This window comes from Littorina saxatilis, linkage group LG14 (genome assembly GCF_037325665.1).
Source record: "Littorina saxatilis isolate snail1 linkage group LG14, US_GU_Lsax_2.0, whole genome shotgun sequence".
Taxonomy (NCBI): Eukaryota; Metazoa; Mollusca; class Gastropoda; order Littorinimorpha; family Littorinidae; genus Littorina; species Littorina saxatilis.
The window spans coordinates 33,270,875-33,297,725 of record NC_090258.1 but is presented as its reverse complement, the minus strand read 5'-3'; the positions used below and the strand labels follow the sequence as shown (position 1 = coordinate 33,297,725).

Below are 26,851 nucleotides of genomic sequence, written 5' to 3'. Positions count from 1 at the left end.
CCCCTCTCTCTGTCCCCCTCTCTCTCTGTCCCCCTCTCTCTCTGTCCCTCTCTCTCTCTGTCCCCCCTCTCTCTGTCCCCCTCTCTCTCTGTCCCCCTCTCTCTCTGTCCCTCTCTCTCTGTCCCCCTCTCTCTCTCTGTCCCCCTCTCTCTGTCCCTCTCTCTCTGTCCCCCTCTCTCTGTCCCCCTCTCTCTCTGTCCCCCTCTCTCTCTGTCCCCCTCTCTCTCTGTCCCCCCTCTCTCTCTGTCCCCCCTCTCTCTCTGTCCCCCCTCTCTCTCTGTCCCCCCTCTCTCTCTGTCCCCCCTCTCTCTCTGTCCCTCTCTCTCTCTGTCCCCCTCTCTCTCTGTCCCCCTCTCTCTGTCCCCCTCTCTCTGTCCCCCTCTCTCTGTCCCCCTCTCTCTGTCCCCCTCTCTCTCTGTCCCCCTCTCTCTCTCTCTCCCCCCTCTCTCTCTGTCCCCCTCTCTCTCTCTGTCCCCCTCTCTCTGTCCCCCTCTCTCTGTCCCCCCCTCTCTCTGTCCCCCTCTCTCTGTCCCCCTCTCTCTGTCCCCCTCTCTCTGTCCCCCTCTCTCTCTGTCCCCCCTCTCTCTCTGTCCCCCCTCTCTCTCTGTCCCCCCTCTCTCTGTCCCCCCCTCTCTCTGTCCCCCCTCTCTCTGTCCCCCCTCTCTCTCTGTCCCCCCTCTCTCTGTCCCCCTCTCTCTCTGTCCCCCCTCTCTCTCTCTCCCCCTCTCTCTGTCCCTCTCTCTCTGTCCCCCTCTCTCTCTGTCCCCCCCTCTCTCTCTGTCCCCCTCTCTCTCTCTGTCTCCCTCTCTCTCTCTGTCCCCCTCTCTCTCTCTGTCTCCCTCTCTCTCTCTGTCCCCCTCTCTCTCTCTGTCCCCCCTCTCTCTCTGTCCCCCTCTCTCTGTCCCCCTCTCTCTCTGTCCCCCGTCTCTCTCTGTCCCCCTCTCTCTGTCCCCCTCTCTCTCTGTCCCCCTCTCTCTGTCCCCCTCTCTCTCTGTCCCCCTCTCTCTGTCCCCCTCTCTCTGTCCCCCTCTCTCTGTCCCCCTCTCTCTCTGTCCCCCGTCTCTCTCTGTCCCTCTCTCTCTCTGTCCCCCTCTCTCTGTCCCCCTCTCTCTCTCTGTCCCCCTCTCTCTCTGTCCCTCTCTATCTCTCCCCCTCTCTCTCTCTGTCCCTCTCTATCTCTGTCCCTCTCTATCTCTCCCCCCCTCTCTCTGTCCCCCTCTCTCTCTGTCCCCCTCTCTCTCTGTCCCCCTCTCTCTCTGTCCCCCCCTCTCTCTCTGTCCCCCTCTCTCTCTGTCCCCCCTCTCTCTCTGTCCCCCCTCTCTGTCCCCCCTCTCTCTGTCTCCCCTCTCTCTTTGTCCCCTCTCTCTCTGTCCCCCCTCTCTCTCTGTCCCCCCTCTCTCTCTGTCCCCTCTCTCTCTCTGTCCCCCTCTCTCTCTGTCCCCCTCTCTCTCTGTCCCCCCCTCTCTCTCTGTCCCCCTCTCTCTCTCTGTCCCCCCTCTCTCTCTGTCCCCCCTCTCTCTCTGTCCCTCTCTCTCTCTGTCTCCCTCTCTCTGTCCCCCTCTCTCTGTCCCCCTCTCTCTCTCTCTGTCCCCCTCTCTCTGTCCCCCTCTCTCTCTGTCCCTCTCTCTCTCTGTCCCCCTCTCTCTCTGTCCCCCTCTCTCTCTCCCTGTCTCTCTCTCTCTGTCCCATCTCTCTCTGTCCCCCTCTCTCTCTGTCCCCCTCTCTCTCTCTGTCCCTCTCTCTCTGTCCCCCTCTCTCTGTCCCCCTCTCTCTCTCTGTCCCCCTCTCTCTCTGTCCCCCTCTCTCTCTGTCCCCCTCTCTCTCTGTCCCTCTCTCTCTCTGTCCCCCTCTCTCTCTGTCCCCCCCTCTCTCTCTCTGTCTCTCTCTCTCTGTCCCCCTCTCTCTGTCCCCCCTCTCTCTGTCCCTCTCTCTCTGTCCCCCCTCTCTCTGTCCCCCCTCTCTCTGTCCCCCTCTCTCTCTGTCCCCCTCTCTCTCTCCACCTTCTCTCTCTGTCTCCCTCTCTCTGTCTCCCTCTCTCTGTCCCCCCTCTCTCTCTGTCCCCCTCTCTCTGTCCCCCTCTCTCTGTCTCCCTCTCTCTGTCCCCCTCTCTCTGTCTCCCTCTCTCTGTCCCCCTCTCTCTGTCCCCCTCTCTCTGTCTCCCTCTCTCTCTGTCCCCCTCTCTCTGTCCCCCTCTCTCTGTCCCCCTCTCTCTCTGTCCCCCTCTCTCTGTCCCCCTCTCTCTGTCCCCTCTCTCTGTCCCCTCTCTCTGTCCTCCCTCTCTCTGTCCCCCTCTCTCTCTGTGCCCCTCTCTCTCTGTCCCCCTCTCTCTCTCTCTCTGTCCCCCCTCTCTCTCTGTCCCCCTCTCTCTGTCCCCTCTCTCTGTCCCCCTCTCTCTCTGTCCCCCTCTCTCTGTCCCCCTCTCTCTCTGTCCCCTCTCTCTCTGTCCCCCTCTCTCTCTCTGTCCCCCCCTCTCTCTCTGTCCCCCTCTCTCTCTGTCCCCCTCTTTCTCTCTGTCTCCCTCTCTCTCTGTCCCCCTCTCTCTCTGTCCCCCTCTTTCTCTCTGTCCCCCCTCTCTCTGTCCCCCTCTCTCTCTCTGTCCCCCTCTCTCTCTGTCCCCCTCTTTCTCTCTGTCCCCTTCTCTCTGTCCCCCTCTCTCTCTCTGTCCCCCTCTTTCTCTCTGTCCCCCTCTCTCTGTCTCCCTCTCTCTGTCTCCCTCTCTCTGTCCCCCTCTCTCTGTCTCCCTCTCTCTGTCCCCCTCTCTCTCTGTCCCCCTCTCTCTCTGTCCCCCTCTCTCTCTGTCCCCCCTCTCTCTCTCTGTCCCCCTCTCTCTCTGTCCCCCTCTCTCTGTCCCCCTCTCTCTGTCCCCCTCTCTCTGTCTCCCTCTCTCTGTCCCCCTCTCTCTGTCCCCCTCTCTCTCTGTCCTCTCTCCCTCTCTCTCTGTCCCCCTCTCTCTCTGTCCCCCTCTCTCTCTCTGTCCCCCCCTCTCTCTGTCCCCCTCTCTCTCTCTGTCCCCCTCTCTCTCTCTGTCCCCCTCTCTCTGTCCCCCTCTCTCTGTCCCCCTCTCTCTCTGTCCCTCTCTGTCTCCCTCTCTCTCTCTCTCTCTGTCCCTCTCTCTCTCTGTCCCCCTCTCTCTCTGTCCCCTCTCTCTCTGTCCCCCTCTCTCTCTCTGTCCCCCCTCTCTCTGTCCCCCCCTCTCTCTGTCCCCTCTCTCTGTCCCCCTCTCTCTCTCTGTCCCCCTCTCTCTCTGTCCCCCTCTCTCTGTCCCCCTCTCTCTCTGTCCCCCTCTCTCTGTCCCCCCTCTCTCTCTGTCCCCCTCTCTCTCTGTCCCCCTCTCTCTGTCCCTCTCTCTCTGTCCCCCTCTCTCTCTGTCCCCCCCCTCTCTCTCTGTCCCCCTCTCTCTCTCTGTCTCCCTCTCTCTCTCTGTCCCCCTCTCTCTCTCTGTCTCCCTCTCTCTCTCTGTCCCCCTCTCTCTCTCTGTCTCCCCCTCTCTCTCTCTGTCTCCCCCTCTCTCTCTGTCCCCCTCTCTCTGTCCCCCTCTCTCTCTCTGTCCCCCTCTCTCTGTCCCCCCTCTCTCTCTCTGTCCCCCTCTCTCTCTGTCCCCCTCTCTCTCTCTGTCCCCCTCTCTCTGTCCCCCTCTCTCTGTCCCCCCTCTCTCTCTGTCCCCCTCTCTCTCTGTCCCCCTCTCTCTGTCCCCCCCTCTCTCTCTGTCCCCCTCTCTCTCTGTCCCCCCCTCTCTCTGTCCCCCTCTCTCTGTCCCCCTCTCTCTCTCTGTCCCCCTCTCTCTCTGTCCCCCTCTCTCTGTCCCCCTCTCTCTCTGTCCCCCTCTCTCTGTCCCCCCTCTCTCTCTGTCCCCCTCTCTCTCTGTCCCCCTCTCTCTGTCCCTCTCTCTCTGTCCCCCTCTCTCTCTGTCCCCCCCTCTCTCTCTGTCCCCCTCTCTCTCTCTGTCTCCCTCTCTCTCTGTCCCCCTCTCTCTCTCTGTCTCTCTCTCTCTCTCTGTCTCCCCCTCTCTCTCTCTGTCTCCCCCTCTCTCTCTGTCCCCCTCTCTCTGTCCCCCTCTCTCTCTCTGTCCCCCTCTCTCTGTCCCCCCTCTCTCTCTCTGTCCCCCTCTCTCTCTGTCCCCCTCTCTCTGTCCCCTCTCTCTCTCTGTCCCCCTCTCTCTGTCCCCCTCTCTCTGTCCCCCCTCTCTCTCTGTCCCCCTCTCTCTCTCTGTCCCCCCTCTCTCTGTCCCCCTCTCTCTCTGTCCCTCTCTCTCTCTGTCCCCCTCTCTCTCTCTGTCCCCCCTCTCTCTGTCCCCCTCTCTCTCTGTCCCCCTGTCTCTCTCTGTCCCCCTCTCTCTCTCTGTCCCCCTCTCTCTGTCCCCCTCTCTCTCTCTGTCCCCCTCTCTCTGTCCCCCTCTCTCTGTCCCCCTCTCTCTGTCTCCCTCTCTCTCTGTCCCCCTCTCTCTGTCTCCCTCTCTCTCTGTCTCCCTCTCTCTCTGTCCCCCTCTCTCTGTCCCCCTCTCTCTCTGTCCCCCTCTCTCTCTGTCCCCCTCTCTCTCTGTCCCCCTCTCTCTCTCTGTCCCCCTCTCTCTCTCTGTCCCCCTCTCTCTGTCCCCCTCTCTCTCTGTCCCCTTCTCTCTCTGTCCCCCCTCTCTCTGCCCCCCTCTCTCTCTCTGTCCCCCTCTCTCTGTCCCCCTCTCTCTCTGTCCCCCTCCCACTCTGTCCCCCTCTCTCTCTCTGTCCCCCTCTCTCTCTGTCCCCCTCTCTGTCCCCCCTCTCTCTGTCCCCCTCTCTCTGTCCCCCTCTCTCTCTGTCCCCCTCTCTCTCACTGTCCCCCTCTCTCTCTCTGTCCCCCCTCTCTCTCTGTCCCCCTCTCTCTGTCTCCCTCTCTCTCTGTCCCCCTCTCTCTCTGTCCCCTCTCTCTCTGTCCCCCTCTCTCTCTGTCCCCCTCTCTCTCTGTCCCCCTCTCTCTCTGTCCCCCTCTCTCTCTGTCCCCCTCTCTCTGTCCCCCTCTCTCTGTCCCCCTCTCTCTCTGTCCCCCTCTCTCTCTGTCCCCCTCCCTCTCTGTCCCCCTCTCTCTCTCTGTCCCCCTCTCTCTCTGTCCCCCTCTCTCTCTGTCCCCCTCTCTCTGTCCCCCTCTCTCTCTCTGTCCCCCTCTCTCTGTCCCCCTCTCTCTGTCCCCCCTCTCTCTGTCCCCCTCTCTCTGTCCCCCTCTCTCTCTGTCCCCCTCTCTCTCTGTCCCCCTCTCTCTCTCTGTCCCCCCTCTCTCTGTCCCCCCTCTCTCTGTCCCCCTCTCTCTCTCTGTCCCCCTCTCTCTCTGTCCCCCTCTCTCTCTCTGTCCCCCTCTCTCTCTGTCCCCCTCTCTCTGTCCCCCTCTCTCTCTGTCCCCCTCTCTCTCTCTGTCCCCCTCTCTCTGTCCCCCTCTCTCTCTGTCCCCCTCTCTCTCTCTCTCTCTCTGTCCCCCCTCTCTCTCTCTGTCCCCCTCTCTCTGTCCCCCTCTCTCTCTCTGTCCCCATCTCTCTGTCCCCCTCTCTCTCTCTCTGTCCCCCCTCTCTCTCTCTCCCCCTCACTCAGTCCCCCTCTCTCTCTGTCCCCCTCTCTCTGTCCCCCTCTCTCTCTGTCCCCCTCTCTCTGTCCCCCTCTCTCTGTCCCCCTCTCTCTGTCCCCCTCTCTCTCTGTCCCCCTCTCTCTCTGTCCCCCTCTCTCTCTCTGTCCCCCTCTCTCTGTCCCCCCTCTCTCTGTCCCCCTCTCTCTCTCTGTCCCCCTCTCTCTCTGTCCCCCTCTCTCTCTCTGTCCCCCTCTCTCTCTGTCCCCCTCTCTCTGTCCCCCTCTCTCTCTCTCTGTCCCCCTCTCTCTCTCTCTGTCCCCCTCTCTCTCTGTCCCCCTCTCTCTCTCTCTGTCCCCCTCTCTCTCTCTCTGTCCCCCTCTCTCTCTCTCTGTCCCCCTCTCTCTCTCTCTGTCCCCCTCTCTCTCTGTCCCCCTCTCTCTCTCTCTGTCCCCCTCTCTCTCTCTGTCCCCCTCTCTCTCTGTCCCCCTCTCTCTGTCCCCCTCTCTCTCTGTCCCCCTCTCTCTCTGTCCCCCTCTCTCTCTCTCTGTCCCCCTCTCTCTCTCTGTCCCCCTCTCTCTCTCTGTCCCCATCTCTCTGTCCCCCTCTCTCTCTCTCTGTCCCCCCTCTCTCTCTGTCCCCCTCTCTCTCTGTCCCCCTCACTCAGTCCCCCTCTCTCTCTGTCCCTCTCTCTCTCTCTGTCCCTCTCTCTCTCTGTCCCCCTCTCTCTGTCCCCCTCTCTCTCTCTGTCCCCCTCTCTCTCTGTCCCCCTCTCTCTCTCTGTCCCCCCTCTCTCTCTGTCCCCCCTCTCTCTCTGTCCCCCCTCTCTCTGTCCCCCTCTCTCTCTGTCCCCCTCTCTCTCTCTGTCCCCATCTCTCTCTGTCCCCCTCTCTCTCTCTGTCCCCCTCTCTCTCTGTCCCCCTCTCTCTCTCTCTGTCCCATCTCTCTCTGTCCCCCTCTCTCTCTCTGTCCCCCTCTCTCTCTCTGTCCCCCTCTCTCTCTCTGTCCCCCTCTCTCTCTCTGTCCCCCCTCTCTCTCTGTCCCCCTCTCTCTCTGTCCCCATCTCTCTCTGTCCCTCTCTCTCTCTGTCCCCCTCTCTCTCTGTCCTCCTCTCTCTCTCTGTCCTCCTCTCTCTCTGTCTCTCTCTCTTTCTCTCCCCCTCTCTCTCTGTCCCCCTCTCTCTCTGTCCCCATCTCTCTCTGTCCCCCTCTCTCTCTCTGTCCCCCTCTCTCTGTCCCCCTCTCTCTCTCTGTCCCCCTCTCTCTCTGTCCCCCTCTCTCTGTCCCCCGTCGACTTCCGGTGGTCGCTGTGGCAAGACACGAACACATTTGCTGTGTCAAAAGTTCGACATTTTCAGCAACAACAGCCACTAAGATGTCAGTTTTAGGCCTACCTAAAACTGTGGAGTCTATTCTGACCACCATTATCGCGGACCACGCTCTTATCTCCTGGAAGGTGACGGGCGAAGGCGACAAACCTGTCGTCGTGCTTCGCTTCAACTCCGCAGATCAACAAGATGGCGAGCCGACATTACCAGTGGGCGCGTGGAGACGCAAACCCCCGTCACAGATACGCCGCGACAAGAAAAGGGCAGAAGACAGGCGTGCTACTTCACGGACTGACGAAACAAGAACAGAAAACATTGTGACACAGTGCTCCACAGAAACAAACAAAAGACAGGAACAAGAAAATAAGGCAAGTGATAACATTGTTGACAGTAGGCATACTTCGCCATGCGGTCTATTTTTAGCCACCCCTGAGTTCATGCCTCCGTCACATCATGACAGTACACATTCCTGTGTTGACACGCCACGCTCTGCACGTGAGACAGACCCACCGCCTGCCACTTACACTAGGCGCAGTGGAGAGGAACATGTAAACAATAGAGACGACACCATGTGTTTGGGCGCAAGTGGTTGGCAGACCAAAGACTGTTCGCATGATAGTGCGGTAAATCAGACAGACGACAACAGTGAGAGTCTGGAACACATGGAAAAGATAACGTCTGAAAGAGGTATTGACATCAGACACATCAAGCTGCTGGCTAGTGAACTGAGAGACCGCCGTAAACAAAGACTTCTCCGCGATAGAAGAAGAAATGAATCTTTTGATACTGTTGTATTTGAAGAACATATTGGCACCAAGAGTTTGTACTGCAAAAGTGATGATGTTGTGCTCATGTATGATTTCAACACAGATCGTAAACGCTGGTTCTTCGATCAGTCAGACAACATGACCAAGATTCAGAAACATGCCATGTCGTGTCTTCGGACATTGCCCCCGATCAGCAAAGATCGGTACGCTGAATTGTACAAAGAAGAACTGGAAGAAGATCTGAGAATAGTGTCTCGCGTAGTCCGCTTTTACTTAGGATGAACAGTTTCAAACACCGTGATGTTTTCATTCTTGGTTCTCTAATGCTGAAAAGGGCCGTCACACAATATCTGTCACCACAGGGAAGAAAACAAAAGACTGAAGGACTGATCAAATCATGATGTTATGATGCATGGTATTGGTGTGCAGTGTGAGTCAAGGTATCCCTGACTCTGACAAATGCAGTGGACTCTCTATTGGACTTCCAGTAGCGAGAACTCTGCGCGATCGTGCATGCTTCGGTATATAGAAAGCTTTGTACTTCGACATCCCAACCCCACAACACCCTTTCGCTATAAACATGTGTTTTCGCGAATAAAACATTCTGATTCTGATTCTGATTCTCTCTGTCCCCCTCTCTCTCTCTGTCCCTCTCTCTCTCTGTCCCCCTCTCTCTGTCCCCCTCTCTCTCTGTCCCCCTCTCTCTGTCCCCCTGTCTCTCTCTGTCCCCCTGTCTCTCTCTGTCCCCCTCTCTCTCTGTCCCTCTCTCTCTCTGTCCCCCTCTCTCTCTCTGTCCCCCTCTCTCTGTCCCCCTCTCTCTCTCTCTCTGTCCCCCTCTCTCTCTGTCCCCCTCTCTCTCTGTCCCCCTCTCTCTCTCTGTCCCCCTCTTTCTCTCTGTCCCCTTCTCTCTGTCCCCTTCTGTCTTTCTCTCTGTCCCCTTCTGTCTTTCTCTCTGTCCCCTTCTGTCTTTCTCTCTGTCCCCTTCTCTCTCTGTCCCCCTCTCTCTGTCCCCCTCTCTCTCTGTCCCCCTCTCTCTCTGTCCCCCTCTCTCTCTGTCCCCCTCTCTCTGTCCCCCTGTCTCTCTCTGTCCCCCTCTCTCTCTCTGTCCCCCTCTCTCTCTGTCCCTCTCTCTCTCTGTCCCCCTCTCTCTCTCTGTCCCCCTCTCTCTCTGTCCCCCTCTCTCTCTGTCCCCCTCTCTCTCTGTCCCCCTCTCTCTCTCTCTCTGTCCCCCTCTCTCTCTGTCCCCCTCTCTCTCTCTCTGTCCCCCTCTCTCTCTCTGTCCCCCTCTCTGTCCCCCTCTCTCTCTCTCTCTGTCCCCCTCTCTCTCTGTCCCCCTCTCTCTCTGTTCCCCTCTCTCTCTGTCCCCCCCTCTCTCTGTCCCCCTCTCTCTGTCCCCCTCTCTCTCTCTGTCCCCCTCTCTCTGTCCCCCTCTCTCTGTCCCCCTCTCTCTCTCTGTCCCCCTCTCTCTCTGTCCCCCCCTCTCTCTCTGTCCCCCTCTCTGTCCCCCTCTCTCTCTCTGTCCCCCTCTCTCTGTCCCCCTCTCTCTGTCCCCCTCTCTCTCTCTGTCCCCCTCTCTCTGTCCCCCTCTCTCTCTCTGTCCCCCTCTCTCTGTCCCCCTCTCTCTGTCCCCCTCTCTCTCTCTGTCCCCCTCTCTCTGTCCCCCTCTCTCTGTCCCCCTCTCTCTGTCCCCCTCTCTCTGTCCCCCTCTCTCTCTCTGTCCCCATCTCTCTGTCCCTCTCTCTCTGTCCCCCCCTCTCTCTCTGTCCCCCTCTCTCTGTCCCCCTCTCTCTCTCTGTCCCCCTCTCTCTCTCTGTCCCCCTCTCTCTGTCCCCCTCTCTCTGTCCCCCTCTCTCTCTCTGTCCCCCTCTCTCTCTGTCCCCCTCTCTCTCTCTGTCCCCCTCTCTCTGTCCCCCTCTCTCTGTCCCCCTCTCTCTCTCTGTCCCCCTCTCTCTGTCCCCCTCTCTCTGTCCCCCTCTCTCTCTCTGTCCCCCTCTCTCTCTCTGTCCCCCTCTCTCTCTGTCCCCCTCTCTCTCTCTGTCCCCCTCTCTCTGTCCCCCTCTCTCTGTCCCCCTCTCTCTCTCTGTCCCCCTCTCTCTCTCTGTCCCCCTCTCTCTCTGTCCCCCTCTCTCTCTCTGTCCCCCTCTCTCTCTCTGTCCCCCTCTCTCTCTGTCCCCCTCTCTCTCTGTCCCCCTCTCTCTGTCCCCCTCTCTCTGTCCCCCTCTCTCTCTGTCCCCCTCTCTCTCTCTCTCTGTCCCCCTCTCTCTCTGTCCCCCTCTCTCTGTCCCCCTCTCTCTCTCTCTCTGTCCCCCTCTCTCTCTGTCCCCCTCTCTCTGTCCCCCTCTCTCTGTCCCCCTCTCTCTCTGTCCCCCTCTCTCTCTCTGTCCCTCTCTCTCTGTCCCCCTCTCTCTCTCTGTCCCCCTCTCTCTCTCTGTCCCCCTCTCTCTGTCCCCCTCTCTCTCTCTCTCTGTCCCCCTCTCGCTCTGTCTCTCTCTCTCTCTCTCTCTCTGTCCCCCTCTCTCTCTGTCCCCCTCTCTCTGTCCCCCTCTCTCTGTCCCCCTCTCTCTGTCCCCCTCTCTCTCTGTCCCCCTCTCTCTGTCCCCCTCTCTCTCTGTCCCCCTCTCTCTGTCCCCCTCTCTCTCTGTCCCCCTCTCTCTCTGTCCCCCTCTCTCTCTGTCCCCCCCTCTCTCTCTGTCCCCCTCTCTCTGTCCCCCTCTCTCTCTCTGTCCCCCTCTCTCTGTCCCCCTCTCTCTCTCTGTCCCCCTCTCTCTCTGTCCCCCTCTCTCTCTGTCCCCCCCTCTCTCTGTCCCCCTCTCTCTGTCCCCCTCTCTCTGTCCCCCTCTCTCTCTGTCCCCCCCTCTCTCTCTGTCCCCCTCTCTCTGTCCCCCTCTCTCTCTCTGTCCCCCTCTCTCTGTCCCCCTCTCTCTGTCCCCCTCTCTCTGTCCCCCTCTCTCTCTCTGTCCCCCTCTCTCTCTGTCCCCCTCTCTCTCTCTGTCCCCCTCTCTCTGTCCCCCTCTCTCTGTCCCCCTCTCTCTCTCTGTCCCCCTCTCTCTCTGTCCCCCCCTCTCTCTCTGTCCCCATCTCTCTGTCCCCCTCTCTCTGTCCCCCTCTCTCTCTCTGTCCCCATCTCTCTGTCCCCCTCTCTCTCTCTGTCCCCATCTCTCTGTCCCCCTCTCTCTCTCTGTCCCCATCTCTCTGTCCCCCTCTCTCTGTCCCCCTCTCTCTCTCTGTCCCCCTCTCTCTGTCCCCCTCTCTCTGTCCCCCTCTCTCTCTCTGTCCCCCTCTCTCTCTGTCCCCCCCTCTCTCTCTGTCCCCCTCTCTCTCTGTCCCCCCCTCTCTCTCTGTCCCCCTCTCTCTCTCTGTCCCCATCTCTCTGTCCCCCTCTCTCTCTCTGTCCCCATCTCTCTGTCCCCCTCTCTCTCTCTGTCCCCATCTCTCTGTCCCCCTCTCTCTGTCCCCCTCTCTCTCTCTGTCCCCATCTCTCTGTCCCCCTCTCTCTGTCCCCCTCTCTCTCTGTCCCCCCCTCTCTCTCTGTCCCCCTCTCTCTGTCCCCCTCTCTCTCTCTGTCCCCCTCTCTCTGTCCCCCTCTCTCTGTCCCCCTCTCTCTCTCTGTCCCCCTCTCTCTCTGTCCCCCTCTCTCTCTCTGTCCCCATCTCTCTGTCCCCCTCTCTCTCTCTGTCCCCCTCTCTCTCTCTGTCCCCCTCTCTCTCTCTGTCCCCCTCTCTCTCTGTCCCCCTCTCTCTCTCTGTCTCCTCTCTCTCTCTGTCCCCCTCTCTCTCTCTGTCCCCCTCTCTCTCTCTGTCCCCCTCTCTCTGTCCCCCTCTCTCTGTCCCCCTCTCTCTCTCTGTCCCCATCTCTCTGTCCCCCTCTCTCTCTCTCTCTGTCCCCCTCTCTCTCTGTCCCCCTCTCTCTCTCTGTCCCCATCTCTCTGTCCCCCTCTCTCTCTCTGTCCCCCTCTCTCTCTCTGTCCCCCTCTCTCTCTCTGTCCCCCTCTCTCTCTGTCCCCCTCTCTCTCTCTGTCTCCTCTCTCTCTCTGTCCCCCTCTCTCTCTCTGTCCCCCTCTCTCTCTCTGTCCCCCTCTCTCTGTCCCCCTCTCTCTGTCCCCCTCTCTCTCTCTGTCCCCCTCTCTCTCTCTGTCCCCATCTCTCTGTCCCCCTCTCTCTGTCCCCCTCTCTCTGTCCCCCTCTCTCTCTCTGTCCCCCTCTCTCTGTCCCCCTCTCTCTGTCCCCCTCTCTCTGTCCCCCTCTCTCTCTGCCCATCTCTCTGTCCCCCTCTCTCTGTCCCCCTCTCTCTCTCTGTCCCCCTCTCTCTCTGTCCCCCTCTCTCTCTCTGTCCCCATCTCTCTGTCCCCCTCTCTCTCTCTCTGTCCCCCTCTCTCTCTCTCTGTCCCCCTCTCTCTCTGTCCCCCTCTCTCTGTCCCCCTCTCTCTCTCTGTCCCCCTCTCTCTCTCTGTCCCCCTTTCCCACTTCCTCTCCCCCCATCTCTCATTGGTACAGCCATATTCTCCTTGCAGGCTGAAGTTGATCTCTCTCTGCCCCCCCCCCCCCCACCCCTCCACCCTTACCTCCACATAGACTCTGGTACAGCCTGAGCCATCTTGCAGGCTGAAGTCAGATGCGATGGTCAGTTTGACCGCGTACCCGCTCATGACGTTGATGTCTCTCTCCCCCCCTTCCTCTCTCTCCCCCACATTTCCCTCCCCCGTCTCTCTCCCCCCTTTCCTCTCTCTCTCCCCCACATTTCCCTCCCCCGTCTCTCTCCCCCCCCCTTCCTCTCTCTCCCCCACATTTCCCTCTTCCGTCTCTCTCCCCCTCTTAACTCCACATAGTCCCTGGTACAGCCAGAGCCGCCCTGCAGACTGAAGTCGGAGGCGATGGTCAGTTTGACTGTGCAGCCGTTCATTACGTTGATGTCCCACACGCACTCCGTGTTGGCCGGGTAGTTGGAGGGGTAGCTTGGGCTCGAGATGCTGCCCTCGTTCGCGTGGTACAGGCCTCCGCACGCTAAACACAGTTCATAAAAGGTAGGTGAAAAGACGGCGGATGAAAAAAACAAATAACATTTATATATCGATCCATTTTAGTTTGAATTCCTGTTATTTGTGCACGACTGCAAACATGCATTCTTGTTTAGTCTCGGCCAGGCCCCTTAAAGATGAGCTCTAGTCAGCCTCTGACGTCACATGACTCCAACTCTGACGTCACATGACTCAAACTCTGACGTCACATGACTCGAACTCTGACGTCACATGACTCGAACTCTGACGTCACATGACTCCAAGAGGAAGATCCAGTGTTCGATTGATACATACCTTTTTTCTTCTTTGCATTCATTGGCTGCAACTCAAATGTACACTTCTGTTTTGCACAATGGGTTTTCATGGTTATAACCATGTTCTTACCCCGCCATTAATTTAGGCAGCAATACTCTGCTTTTGAGGGGTGCATGCTGGGTGTTGTTGTGCTTCTATAACCCACTGACATAGATTGCAGGATCTTTCCTGTGCGAACTTCAGGTCATGTGATTAGAAGGTCTGCACATTAGGTTTGACCATGGAGATAAAAAAAAATCTCCACCTTTGATCAACCATGTACAGCACGGGATTCAAACCCCGAACTTTTCATATGGAAGGCCAACGTCTTGACCACTCGGCTATTGTGCCTGTCTACAATATCCCTGCAATGTCTTCACCTTCTGAGTGGAAGCTGTAGGTAGTACTATGAAATGATGGTTATCAAAACCCCCAACTTTGCACATAGAAAGCAGACGTCTCAACCACTCGGCAATTTTACTTTTATTTTTTTTATTTCCATTTTATATACTCTATTATCCCCATGCTGGGAAATTCGAGTCGCTTCCTCCCAGTGGAAAGCTAGCAGCAACAAGAGTGGCGCTACCCAGGTGTGTGTGTGTTTAGGTGTAATCAGCCACCTGCACTTATGGCGGAATGACCGAGGTCTCTTACGTACCACTGTGGTGACACGGGAGTGGAACATGGATACTGTCTCTTAGTCTGCACATAAAGTTGACCCGTGTCCGTCCCTGCCGGGATTCGAACTAGCGACCTTAGGATGACAAGTCCAGTGCTCTACCACCTGAGCTACCCAGCCCCCTTCCCTTGCAATGTCTTCACCTTCTGAGTCGAATCGGTAGGTAGCACGGAAACCTGTGGCCGCCTGGCTGACGTCTGTCTTGAAGAAGACGCGAATCTCGTTGCTCTGGGAGACGAAAGCTTGCGGAGGGCTTAGGCCGCAGAAGGTTCCGATGGAGGGCGAGTCTGGTAGACCTCCGTTGTAGATCTCTACATTGTCATAGCCACAGTTGGTGTGGTTCTCCAATGAGAAGTCTGTGAATGCCAGCTGTCAACAAACAAAAAAGGATGAAAATTAATCTTCTCTCAGCCTCAGCAACTGCTGATGTAGTTCTCCAAGCTGAAGTTAAAAAAAAAAAAATTAATTAAAAAAGATTTAAAATGCACAAACAACTTTTTAGCGCAATACTGGGGATCATTCAGAAAATCATAGACAGGAGAAGCTGAAACCAAACTTCAGTTAATTAAATTTGATTTCAATTTGATCACATTGAAAATAATTTAAAAACAATATATATTATTTGAGTACAATAATATTTTATAATTTAAACAAAGTTACAAGAATAAAATGATCATACTTGACCTATCATAAAACACATAACTGTTTACAATAATTTTTGCAAGCCATTGAATATATTAGTAATTTCTAAGCAAACACACTCTGATTCTCTGTCCTTCTGGTGCTGATATTTTCCAGGCGCAGTTGTCGTTGTGGTCGTAGTTGGACGGATAGTTGGGGCTGGTGAAGATGCCCTGAGGACTGGTCAGTATCCCTCCACACCCTGCGGCATTCAAAAACATTCATTTAACCCTCTTTGGACTACATTGCCTCACAACTAAAAAAGACGTGCTCATATTCGTAAACCAGCAAGCAACAATAACAGCCTTGACATTAAAAACATGGATTAGGTAAAATATAGTGGATAGTAGCGAGATTTTGGATCAGAGCAACCGCAAAATTCCGGTATTAGGCGCTGAGTGACCCATTTCACTACCGGAATATTCCGGTATCCGTCCAGAAAGAGTGGAGGTGGAGGTCAAGTGAACTGTACGTTATAGGTATGAAAGTCACAATTTTCCGTTGCATCGTGCGTCTTTGTTTCTTGACCAATACTCTTGATTTTGGTACCGTTGTGTTCCTAAGACTGCTTTCTTTCTTTCTTTATTTGGTGTTTAACGTCGTTTTCAACCACGAAGGTTATATCGCGACGGTCCTAAGACTGCATTTTCCTTTGATAAAAGGTGCGTGTATAACTGGACCAAACAGGAAATAGGCCCTAATGAAAGAAGTAATTAGTTTTTTCTCTCTCTGATTTAGGTACATCCTGTGATTAGTTGGAACCTGGCAGTGAGGAGGGTATCAGCGCAACAGTTGGTCTGCATTCCCCCAAAATCCACGCAAAAACCGGTGTCAACAGTACTGCTGTCCCTGCGGAAGCCAATCAACCCTTAATCACTATTTCCCCTAACTCCCTATCCCTTGAAAAATCCCCCCAAATAAGCAAGGAAACCAGTGCAACGATATTGCTGTCGCTTCTGAAGTGAATCCAGACCCGTTCACCATTTCCCAACTCCCTATCCCCCTTCCCGGAAAGAACCAAACAAAATGCTTCAGCATTAAAAAATGTACGTGTAGACACAACGTTAGCAAGGAAACCGGTGTCAACGATACTGCTGTCAGTGTGGAAGCCAATCCAGACCTGTTGGCTACTTCCCCCCTCTCTCTATCCCCCTCCCCAATCCACACAAGTTGCTACAGCATTCAAAACTTACATGTAGACGCAATGTTATCGAGGAAACCAGCGCTAACAACACTGCTGTGGATTCAGAAGCGAATCAAGACCTTTTCACAATTTCCCCCAACTCCCCATACCCCTCCCCCTAAAGATCCAAACAGATTGCTTCAGTATTCAAAACTTACGTGTACCACTTTACGTTAGCAAGGAACCAGCATCAATAATACTGCATTGGATTCAGAAGCAAATCCAGACCTTTTCGCTATTTATAATAATAATAATAATAATAATAATAATAATAATATTTATAACGCGCACATACACTCATTCACACACACGGAGACTTAAAGTCACTAACACACACACACCATCAATAATTAAAATATGTACAGTTATTCAGGGTGGGATGGGGTGGGCAGTGTAGAATGCATGGATTATGTGGAAAAAAGGAATGTCTTGAGTGCAGATTTGAATGATTCGAGGGACTGTTGTTGACGGAGGGGGAGAGGTAGTGTGTTCCATTGGCTAGGTGCTTGGAAAGAAAATGAGCGTTGACCTGCTGTTTTGAGTTTGGTGTGGGGGATGTTGAGTTTAAGGGAGTCGGCAGATGATCTGAGTGCTCGTGAAGGGACATAGAGAGAGAGAGTCGGAGAGATAGGCAGGGGCGAGACCATGGAGGCATTTGTAGGTGAGAGTGTTGATTTTGTATGTGATACGGGCAGGAACGGGCAACCAGTGGAGCTGATTTAGGAGGGGGGTGATATGATCTCCCTTTTTCTTTCGTAAGACAAGACGGGCAGAGCTATTTTGAATGCGTTGGAGACGAGAGATAGAAGAAGAGGGAAGACTCGCCAAGAGAGAGTTACAATAATCAAGACGTGAGAGAATGGTGGAAGTGACCAGTTTGGTCAAAAACATACACAGAACACTTCAGCACTCAAATCGTACGTCTCCGGTGTCAACAATGCTGCTGTGTGCTATTTCCCCCTCCCCCAAAAGATCTACACACAATGCTTCAGCATTCAAAACTTACGTGTAGACACGATGTTAGCAAGGAAGCCGGAGTCCACGATGCTGCTGTGTGCTATTTCCCCCTCCCCCAAAAGATCTACACACAATGCTTCAGCATTCAAAACTTACGTGTAGACACGATGTTAGCAAGGAAGCCGGAGTCCACGATGCTGCTGTCGGTTTTGAAGCGAATCCAGACCTGTTCGCTGGGCGTGATGATCGGTGGAGGGAGGGTGTTGTTGCCGCAGAACTTCTCAATGAGGGGGCCGTTCTGGTCTGGCCCTGTGGCGCACAGAGTGTAAAGCTACATTCCTTCCAGTCAAAGAGATTGTGCAGTGGACCCCCCTTTTAAGACTCCCCCTCTTAAAACTCCCCCTTTTAAGACTCCCACCTCTTAAGACTCCCACCTTTAAAGACTCCCACCTTTTAAAACTCCCACCTTTTAAGACTCCCACCTTTTAAGACTCCCCCTTTTAAGACTCACCTTTTAAGACTCCCACCTCTTAAGACTCCCCTTTTAAGACTCCCACCTTTTAAAACTCCCACCTTTTAAGACTCCCATCTCTGAAGACGCCCACCTCTGAAGACTCCCACCTTTTAAGACTCCCCTTTTAAGACTCCCACCTTTTAAGACTCCCCTTTTACGACTCCCACCTCTTAAGACTCCCCCTTTAAGACTCCCCTTTTAAGACTCCCACCTTTTAAGACTCCCACCTCTTAAGACTCCCCCTTTTAAGACTACCCTTTTAAGACTCTCCCCTTTTAAGACTCCCACCTTTTAAGACTCCCACCTCTTAAGACTCCCATCTCTGAAGACGCCCACATCTTAAGACTCCCCCTTTCACGACTCCCACCTCTTAAGACTCCCCTTTTACGACTCCCACCTCTTAAGACTCCCCCTTTTAAGACTCCCACCTTTTAAGACTCCCCTTTTAAAACTCCCACCTTTTAAGACTCCCACCTCTTAAGACTCACACTTCTTAAGACTCCCCCCTTTTAAGACTCCCACCTGTTAAAACTCCCCTTTTAAGACTCCCCTTTTAAGACTCCCCCTTTTAAGACTCCCACCTCTTAAGACTCCCACCTCTTAAGACTCCCACCTTTTAAGACTCCCCTTTTAAGACTCCCACCTTTTAAGACTCCCACCTTTTAAGACTCCCACTTCTTACGACTCCCACCTTTTAAGACTCCCCTTTTAAGACTCCCACCTCTTCAGACTCCCCCTTTTAAGACTCCCACTTCTTACAACTCCCACCTTTTAAGACTCCCCTTTTAAGACTCCCACCTCTTAAGACTCCCCCTTAAAACTCCCCTTTTAAAACTCCCCTTTTAAGACTCCCCCTTTTAAGACTCCCACCTCTGAAGACTCCCACCTTTTAAGACTCCCCTTTTAAGACTCTCCCCTTTTAAGACTCCCCCTTTTAAGACTCCCCCTTTTAAAACTCCCACCTTTTAAGACTCCCACCTCTTAAGACTCCCCTTTTTAAGACTCCCGCCTCTTAAGACTCCCACCTTTAAGACTCCCACCTTTAAGACTCCCCCTTTTTAAGACTCCCACCTTTTAAAACTCCCACCTTTTAAGACTCCCACCTTTTAAGACTCCCACCTTTTAAGACTCCCACCTCTTAAGACTCCCACTTCTTAAGACTCCCACCTTTTAAGACTCCCACCTTTTAAGACTCTCACCTTTTAAGACTCTCCCCTCTTAAGACTCCCACCTTTTAAGACTCCCACTTATTAAGACTCCCACTTCTTAAGACTCCCACCTTTTAAAACTCCCACCTTTTAAGACTCCCACCTTTTAAGACTCCCACCTTTTAAGACTCCCAACTTTTAAGACCAAAAATCTGAGAGAATCAGGTCTTTAAAAGGAGGGAGTCTTAAAATGGATTTAAATTTACAGGGGTTAGAAACAGAAAATCTGAAAAAATCCGTCTGAAAGGGGAGACATTAAACAGGCAACTTGCCCTATCGGCCTGCGCCGCCCAATCGTGCGATAAATCTGCGTTAACTTGCGTGGCCTTGCGAGATCTGCCGCAAAATGCGGGCATGTCTGGATAGCTCTGTGAGAGGTTGCGTTTAAATGCGGACACTTCGCCTTGAAAATTGTGAATTTTCAATGTGAACAGTGTGCTGCAGCAATGATAGTTCGTTCAAAGTACTCAAGCATGGCCCGTGCACAAAGGAAAGGCGATCGAGGTGGGTTTTTAAAAAAATGTTAACACAAGCCAGAAAACACCAGCGCTTGTGAGACCAAAACGTTTGCCCACAGGGAAGTGAACCTTCCTTATCTTCCGCACCGGAGAGCTATTCAAGCGGGGTATTGTGCAAGTTGGCTATTGAGGGATCTTTAAAGGGGGGCCACTGTATTCATCATCACAGATGTGCTCTTTTAATATTTAATCAATACTTGTTCTTCTCTCAACTCCACAAAGTTAAAAAAAAAAAAGCTCTGATGTACACTAAACCGTTCCAAAATTCAGAATAAAAAAAACAAGAATTGTAGGTTGGTGGAACGTTTAATTATTGACAAAACAAAACGTTACATTTACAAATGTAACGTTTGTTTTGTCAACATTTAAAAGTTCCATAAATGTAACGTTTTAGTTTGTCAATAATTATATGTTCCAATAACCTACAATTTTAGTTTTTTTTTATTCTGATGTACACTGGAATTTCCTACAAGTACATGTATCATGACCGTTTCCTATGCCCCCATGAAGGCAGCCAGGGATGTCGAAGTCACCTTCTCCCATGTGTACATGCACTTGTATGACCGTTTTCTACACCCCCATTCAGGCAGACATACTTCATCTTCATGGATACCTCAGTCACCTTCTCCCAACTCCAAAAAATCAAAGACGCAAGTGTCATATGTCCCACTGTGGGGTTCCAGAATTGTAGATGTGTACATGCACTTGTACAACAGTTTTCTACACTCCCACTCAGGCAGCTTTACTTCATCTTCAGGGATGATGCGTTACTCATCTTCTCTCAACTCCAGAAAATCAAAGAAGCAAGTGCCATGTGTCCTGTAAGGTTCCAGTATTGTAGATGTGTACATATTGTACGACATTTTTCTACACCCCTATTAAGACAGCCATACTTCATCTTCAGGGCTGATTGGTATTAACTCACCTTCTCTTATTTCCAGGTAGTCGAAGAAGCAGGTGTTGTGCTTCTCCAGGGCCAGGTGGTTGATATCGATCTTCATGGAAGAGTTGGTCCTCTGGGGGTTCTGCACTCGCCAGATGCACTGCTCGCGGTTGCTATAGTTACCATTCTCGTAAAACCCGGGGGAGCTGATGTTTGCAGGGGCCGTCAGGATTCCTCCGCATACTGGAAAAAGGAGAAAAGTTTGCTTTTTGGGGTAAGTTTGAGTGAAGACATGCCAAAGTATGTGGGTTCATATATTTGCACAGACTTCAAGTACAAGGATGTGTCCACATAGAGTCAGACAGACACATGCTCGTGCGCACAGACACACACACACACACACACACACAGACAAACACACACTAATACACACACACACACACAGACAAATACACAAACACACTAATACACACACACACACACAGACAAATACACAAACACACTAATACATACACAGACAGACAAATACACATAATACACAGACACACAAACCTGTTTATACTGTGTGGCAGACAGATAACCACATAAACACTCAAAGGTTCACACATCTACAAACATAAACATCATACCATAAACATAAACATCATACAATTGAACTGCAGATTCTTCTTCAATATATTTCTCTTTCACTAACACACCTCTTCTCTCCTATCCTCGTTACAAACAAATCACAGATAGAGAGAGAACGGGAGAGAGTGAGTATGAGAGAAACACACAAACAGAAGGAGACAAAGAGAAAGAGAGAGAGTGGTGGTGGTGGTGGTGGGGGGGGGGGGGGTTGCAAGAAAGGGAAGGAGACAGACACCAAGAGAGAGACAGGCAGACAGATAAACTTACAGGCTTCATCATCAGATGTGTATGTGAGGCTGAAACCACGGCTGGAAATGGAACCATCCGTCCTGAACCTGACTCTCATTGTGTTGGACGAAGACTCGATGGGGTCGGGGATGGTTGTGCCACACTTGCGTCCCAAGCTTGGTGATCCGTCAATGATGCCGTTGTACAGCTGCAAGATAAAGTGAAGTGGGATTCTGTCATCGCTGCTAGTTTGCACGATCACTTGTGACATGATGGAGTCATGAGCGTACACACGCGCTAGATTCACACATGACAGATACACACACCACACAAATAAACAACATATACATGCAAACACACACGCACTAACATAACACACCCAAATACACCACCTAAAAGTTCACAACACACACACCTTACACCTCCACAAACCACAGATACACACACACACACCACACACACATACGAACAACTCCCTCCACACAAATTTATATGCATCACACACACTCGCCCTATACCCCCTTTCCCCAGTACACCCCCCCCCCCCCCCCCAAAAAAAAAACCAACCAAAAAAAAAAAACCACACAAACCTCAACAAAATCCCAGCTGCAAGTGGCTGAGTCCTCAAGGTCAATGTCGTTGAAGGTCAACTTGACTCGCCGGCCCGACTGAACGGTGATGGTCCACACACACTCACGAGAGTGAGCGTACTGCCCGGGGTAGTTGGGCGACGTGATGGTTCCTGTCGATGTTGTTAGCTCCCCGCCACACTCTGTTAACAGATGGGACAAGTTTTTGAAGAATGCGCACTCTTTTCAGAGTGTTCAATTTTACGTACGTTAAGAAAAGTGACTCTTTATTAATATTATTACCTTCCTTCTTATGTATAGGACTGTTTTGGACTGTTTACATTACCACTGGTATCTGTCACACATTCCCCCCAGTACCCCCCCCCCCCCCCCCCCCCCCCCGTCTCTGTCTACTCCCCCTCCCCTCCTTCTGTGTCTCTTGTAGTCTCCAATTTTATGTCGTAGTTTTAGTCCGGGACAGATTGTAAGACTAGGCATTGGCCTAAAATCTTTGTCCTTGAGTAATAAAAATTGTCCATTCTCTTGGTCTCTGTCTCCATCCCTCCCTTCATCGCACCCCACCCTCCAATCAACCCATCTCTCTTTCTCTTTTTGTGTGTGTTTCTTAACACTCTCTGTCCCTCTCTCTCTGGCTCACTCAGCTCTCTCTCTCTCTGTGTTTCTTACACACTTTTGGTCCCTCTCTCTCTGGCTCACTCAGCTCTCTCTCTCTCTGTGTTTATTTCACACTCTCGGTCCCTCTCTCTCTGGCTCACTCAGCTCTCTCTCTCTCTGGCTCACTCAGCTCTCTCTCTCTCTCTCTGTGTTTCTTACACTCTTGGTCCCTCTCTCTCTGGCTCACTCAGCTCTCTCTCTCTGTGTTTCTTACACACTCTCGGTCCCTCTCTCTCTGGCTGACTCAGCTCTCTCTCTCTCTCTCTGGCTGACTCAGCTCTCTCTCTCTCTGGCTGACTCAGCTCTCTCTCTGGCTGACTCAGCCCTCTCTCTCGGGCTGACTCAGCTCTCTCTCTCTGGCTGACTCAGCTCTCTCTCTCTCTCTGGCTGACTCAGCTCTCTCTCTCTCTGGCTGACTCAGCTCTCTCTCTCTCTGGCTGACTCAGCTCTCTCTCTCTCTGGCTGACTCAGCTCTCTCTCTCTGGCTGACTCAGCTCTCTCTCTGGCTGACTCAGTTCACTCTCTCTCTGGCTGACTCAGTTCACTCTCTCTGGCTGACTCAGTTCACTCTCTCTGGCTGACTCAGCTCTCTCTCTCTCTGGCTGACTCAGTTCACTCTCTCTCTGGCTGACTCAGCTCTCTCTCTCTCTGGCTGACTCAGCTCTCTCTCTCTCTGGCTGACTCAGCTCTCTCTCTGGCTGACTCAGTTCACTCTCTCTGGCTGACTCAGCTCTCTCTCTCTCTGGCTGACTCAGTTCACTCTCTCTGGCTGACTCAGCTCTCTCTCTGGCTGACTCAGCTCTCTCTCTCTCTCTGGCTGACTCAGCTCTCTCTCTCTGGCTGACTCAGCTCTCTCTCTCTGGCTGACTCAGCTCTCTCTCTCTCTGGCTGACTCAGCTCTCTCTCTCTCTGGCTGACTCATCTCTCTCTCTCTCTGGCTGACTCAGTTCACTCTCTCTGGCTGACTCAGCTCTCTCTCTCTCTGGCTGACTCAGCTCTCTCTCTCTGGCTGACTCAGCTCTCTCTCTGGCTGACTCAGCTCTCTCTCTCTGGCTCGCTCAGCTCTCTCTCTCTGGCTGACTCAGCTCTCTCTCTGGCTGACTCAGTTCACTCTCCGAGTCTGGCTGACTCAGCTCTCTCTCTCTCTGGCTGACAAAGCTCTCTCTCTCTGGCTGACTCAGCTCTCTCTCTCTCTGGCTGACTCAGCTCTCTCTCTGGTTGACTCAGTTCACTCTCCCTGGCTGACTCAGCTCTCTCTCTCTCTGGCTGACTCAGTTCACTCTCTCTGGCTGACTCAGTTCACTCTCTCTGGCTGACTCAGCTCTCTCTCTGGCTGACTCAGCTCTCTCTCTCTGGCTGACTCAGCTCTCTCTCTCTCTCTCTGGCTGACTCAGTTCACTCTCTCTGGCTGACTCAGCTCTCTCTCTGGCTGACTCAGCTCTCTCTCTCTCTGGCTGACTCAGCTCTCTCTCTCTGGCTGACTCAGCTCTCTCTCTCTGGCTGACTCAGCTCTCTCTCTCTCTGGCTGACTCAGCTCTCTCTCTCTCTGGCTAACTCAGCTCTCTCTCCCTCTGGCTGACTCAGTTCACTCTCTCTGGCTGACTCAGCTCTCTCTCTCTGGCTGACTCAGCTCTCTCTCTCTCTGGCTGACTCAGCTCTCTCTCTGGCTGACTCAGCTCTCTCTCTCTCTGGCTCGCTCAGCTCTCTCTCTCTCTGGCTGACTCAGCTCTCTCTCTGGCTGACTCAGCCCTCTCTCTCGGGCTGACTCAGCTCTCTCTCTCTGGCTGACTCACTCACTCTCTCTGGCTGACTCAGCTCTCTCTCTCTCTGGCTGACTCAGCTCTCTCTCTGGCTGACTCAGTTCACTCTCTCTGGCTGACTCAGCTCTCTCTCTCTCTGGCTGACTCAGTTCACTCTCTCTGGCTGACTCAGTTCACTCTCTCTGGCTGACTCAGCTCTCTCTCTGGCTGACTCAGTTCACTCTCTCTGGCTGACTCAGCTCTCTCTCTCTCTGGCTGACTCAGTTCACTCTCTCTGGCTGACTCAGCTCTCTCTCTCTGGCTGACTCAGCTCTCTCTCTCTCTCTGGCTGACTCAGCTCTCTCTCTCTGGCTGACTCAGCTCTCTCTCTCTGGCCGACTCAGCTCTCTCTCTCTGGCTCACTCAGCTCTCTCTCTCTGGCTCACTCAGCTCTCTCTCTCTGGCTGACTCAGCTCTCTCTCTCTCTCTCTCTCTCTGGCTGACTCAGCTCTCTCTCTCTCTCTGGCTGACTCAGCTCTCTCTCTCTGGCCGACTCAGCTCTCTCTCTCTGGCTCACTCAGCTCTCTCTCTCTGGCTCACTCAGCTCTCTCTCTCTGGCTGACTCAGCTCTCTCTCTCTCGCTCTCTCTCACCTTCTACTCTCTTCTCGCTCACTCAGCTCTCTCTCTCTCTCGCTCTCTCTCACCTTCTACTCTCTTCTATCAAGATCTTTGAGCGAAATACTTGAAAATCTCGAACTGTTAGCCGCTGCAACAATAGCTGTGGTAGAAATGATGATACAGTGGATCCCCTCATTTAAGACCCTGTTTTCTCAGACTTTTTGTTCATAACCTCTGTAGAATTACCCCCATTTTAAGACCCTGTTTTCTCAGACTTTTTGTTCATAACCTCTGTAGCTCTACCCCCATTTTAAGGCCCTGTTTTCTCAGACTTTGTGTTCATAACCTCTGTATAATTATCCCTCCTTTTGAAGACCTTAGCCTGTTTTCTCAGACTTTTTGTTCATAACCTCTGTAAATGTAACCCCTTTTAAGACCGTTTTCTCAGACTTTTTGTTCATAACCTCTGTAAATGTAACCCCTTTTAAGACCGTTTTCTCAGACTTTTTGTTCATAACCTCTATAAATTACCTCCATTTTAAGACCCTGTTTTCTCAGACTTTTTGTTCATAACCTCTATAAATTACCCCCATTTTAAGACCCTGTTTTCTCAGACTTTGTGTTCATAACCTCTGTAGAATTACCCCCATTTTAAGACCCTGTTTTCTCAGACTTTGTGTTCATAACCTCTGTAGAATTACCCCCATTTTAAGACCCTGTTTTCTCAGACTTTTTGTTCATAACCTCTGTAGAATTACCCCCATTTTAAGACCCTGTTTTCTCAGACTTTGTGTTCATAACCTCTGTAGAATTACCCCCATTTAAGACCCTGTTTTCTCAGACTTTGTGTTCATAACCTCTGTAGAATTACCCCCATTTTAAGACCCTGTTTTCTCAGACTTTTTGTTCATAACCTCTGTAGAATTACCCCCATTTTAAGACCCTGTTTTCTCAGACTTTGTGTTCATAACCTCTATAAATTACCCCCATTTTAAGACCCTGTTTTCTCAGACTTTCCATTGATAACCTCTGTAGCTCTACCCCCATTTTAAGACCCTGTTTTCTCAGACTTTCCATTGATAACCTCTGTAGCTCTACCCCCATTTTAAGACCCTGTTTTCTCAGACTTTCTATTGATAACCTCTGTAGAATTACCCCCATTTTAAGACCCTGTTTTCTCAGACTTTGTGTTCATAACCTCTGTAGAATTACCCCCATTTAAGACCCTGTTTTCTCAGACTTTGTGTTCATAACCTCTGTAGAATTACCCCCATTTTAAGACCCTGTTTTCTCAGACTTTTTGTTCATAACCTCTGTAGAATTACCCCCATTTTAAGACCCTGTTTTCTCAGACTTTTTGTTCATAACCTCTGTAGAATTACCCCCATTTTAAGACCCTGTTTTCTCAGACTTTTTGCTCATAACCTCTGTAGAATTACCCTCATTTAAGACCCTGTTTTCTCAGACTTTTTGTTCATAACGTCTGTAGAATTACCCCCATTTTAAGACCCTGTTTTCTCAGACTTTCCATTGATAACCTCTGTAGCTCTACCACCATTTTAAGACCCTGTTTTTTCAGACTTTTTGTTCATAACTTCTGTAAAATTAACCCCATTTCAAGACCCTGTTTTTTTCAGACTTTTTGTTCATAACCTCTGTAAAATTAACCCCATTTTAAGACCGTCTTTTCTCAGACTTTCTGTTCATAACCTCTGTAAATTTACCCCCATTTTAAGACCCTGTTTTCTCAGACTTGCTGTTCATAACCTCTGTAAATTACCCCCATTTTAAGACCCTGTTTTCTCAGACTTTCCATTGATAACCTCTGTAGCTCTACCCCCATTTTAAGACCCTGTTTTCTCAGACTTTCTATTGATAACCTCTGTAGCTCTACCCCCATTTTAAGACCCTGTTTTCTCAGACTTTTTGTTCATAACCTCTGTAGAATTACCCCCATTTTAAGACCCTGTTTTCTCAGACTTTTTGTTCATAACCTCTGTAGAATTACCCCCATTTTCTTCTTCTTCTTCTGCGTTCGTGGGCTGAAACTCCCACGTACACTCGTGTTTTTTGCACGAGTGGAACTTGACGTGTATGACCGTTTTTACCCCGCCATTTAGGCAGCCATACGCCGCTTTCGGAGGAAGCGTGCTGGGTATTTTCGTGTTTCTATAACCCACCGAACTCTGACATGGATTACAGGATCTTTTTCGTGCGCACTTGGTCTTGTGCTTGCGTGTACACACGGGGGGTGTTCGGACACCGAGGAGAGTCTGCACACAAAGTTGACTCTGAGAAATAAATCTCTCGCCGAACGTGGGGACGAACTCACGCTGATAGCGGCCAACTGGATACAAATCCAGCGCGCTACCGACTGAGCTACATCCCCGCCCACCCCCATTTTAAGACCTGATGTTCTCAGATCTAAGGAGGTCTCAAAAGGGGCGGTCCACTGTAGTGTGATGAACAGCTTCAGCAGAGTTGTGTTCTTTACGTAACAATGGAGACAAGCCCTTATGAATCAGGTTCAGTGAAATGTCACAAATGTCATGGGTTTAATGTATTGTTGAATTGTATGTGTGATAATAATTTACAACTGTGCATAATTATAAACCATTACCATTATTGTAACCACTACCGTAAGGGGCTGTGGCCTTTGTTCTTTTTCTTGTTCTCTCTTACCTTCAATACTGGACTGGAAGCTGAGACTGAAGCCGCTGGACTGAACCCTGCCGTCAGAGATGAATCGAACGAAGGCAAAACTGTCGGAGGTGTCGAAAGACGCAGGGGTACTGGTTCCACAACTGGCCTGAAGAACAACTGGTCCTGAAAAAACGTTAAAA

The 26,851-nt window shown here is 52.3% G+C and overlaps 1 protein-coding gene across 1 annotated transcript in view; it reads right to left on the bottom strand.

Moving 5' to 3' along the window:
* LOC138946585 (cubilin-like) overlaps nucleotides 1-26,851 on the bottom strand; it is a 196,216-nt gene that overhangs the window by 35,316 nt on the left and 134,049 nt on the right. Inside the window, exons 51-60 of the mRNA XM_070318030.1 lie at nucleotides 26,691-26,834; nucleotides 20,997-21,178; nucleotides 20,446-20,614; nucleotides 19,591-19,791; nucleotides 16,582-16,734; nucleotides 14,366-14,487; nucleotides 13,748-13,973; nucleotides 12,439-12,617; nucleotides 7,449-7,503; nucleotides 7,058-7,141 (exon numbers count right to left, since the gene is read on the bottom strand). Of these exons, the coding sequence (XP_070174131.1) occupies nucleotides 7,058-7,141; nucleotides 7,449-7,503; nucleotides 12,439-12,617; nucleotides 13,748-13,973; nucleotides 14,366-14,487; nucleotides 16,582-16,734; nucleotides 19,591-19,791; nucleotides 20,446-20,614; nucleotides 20,997-21,178; nucleotides 26,691-26,834 (1,515 nt within the window). The remainder of the gene's footprint in view (nucleotides 1-7,057; nucleotides 7,142-7,448; nucleotides 7,504-12,438; nucleotides 12,618-13,747; nucleotides 13,974-14,365; nucleotides 14,488-16,581; nucleotides 16,735-19,590; nucleotides 19,792-20,445; nucleotides 20,615-20,996; nucleotides 21,179-26,690; nucleotides 26,835-26,851) is intronic.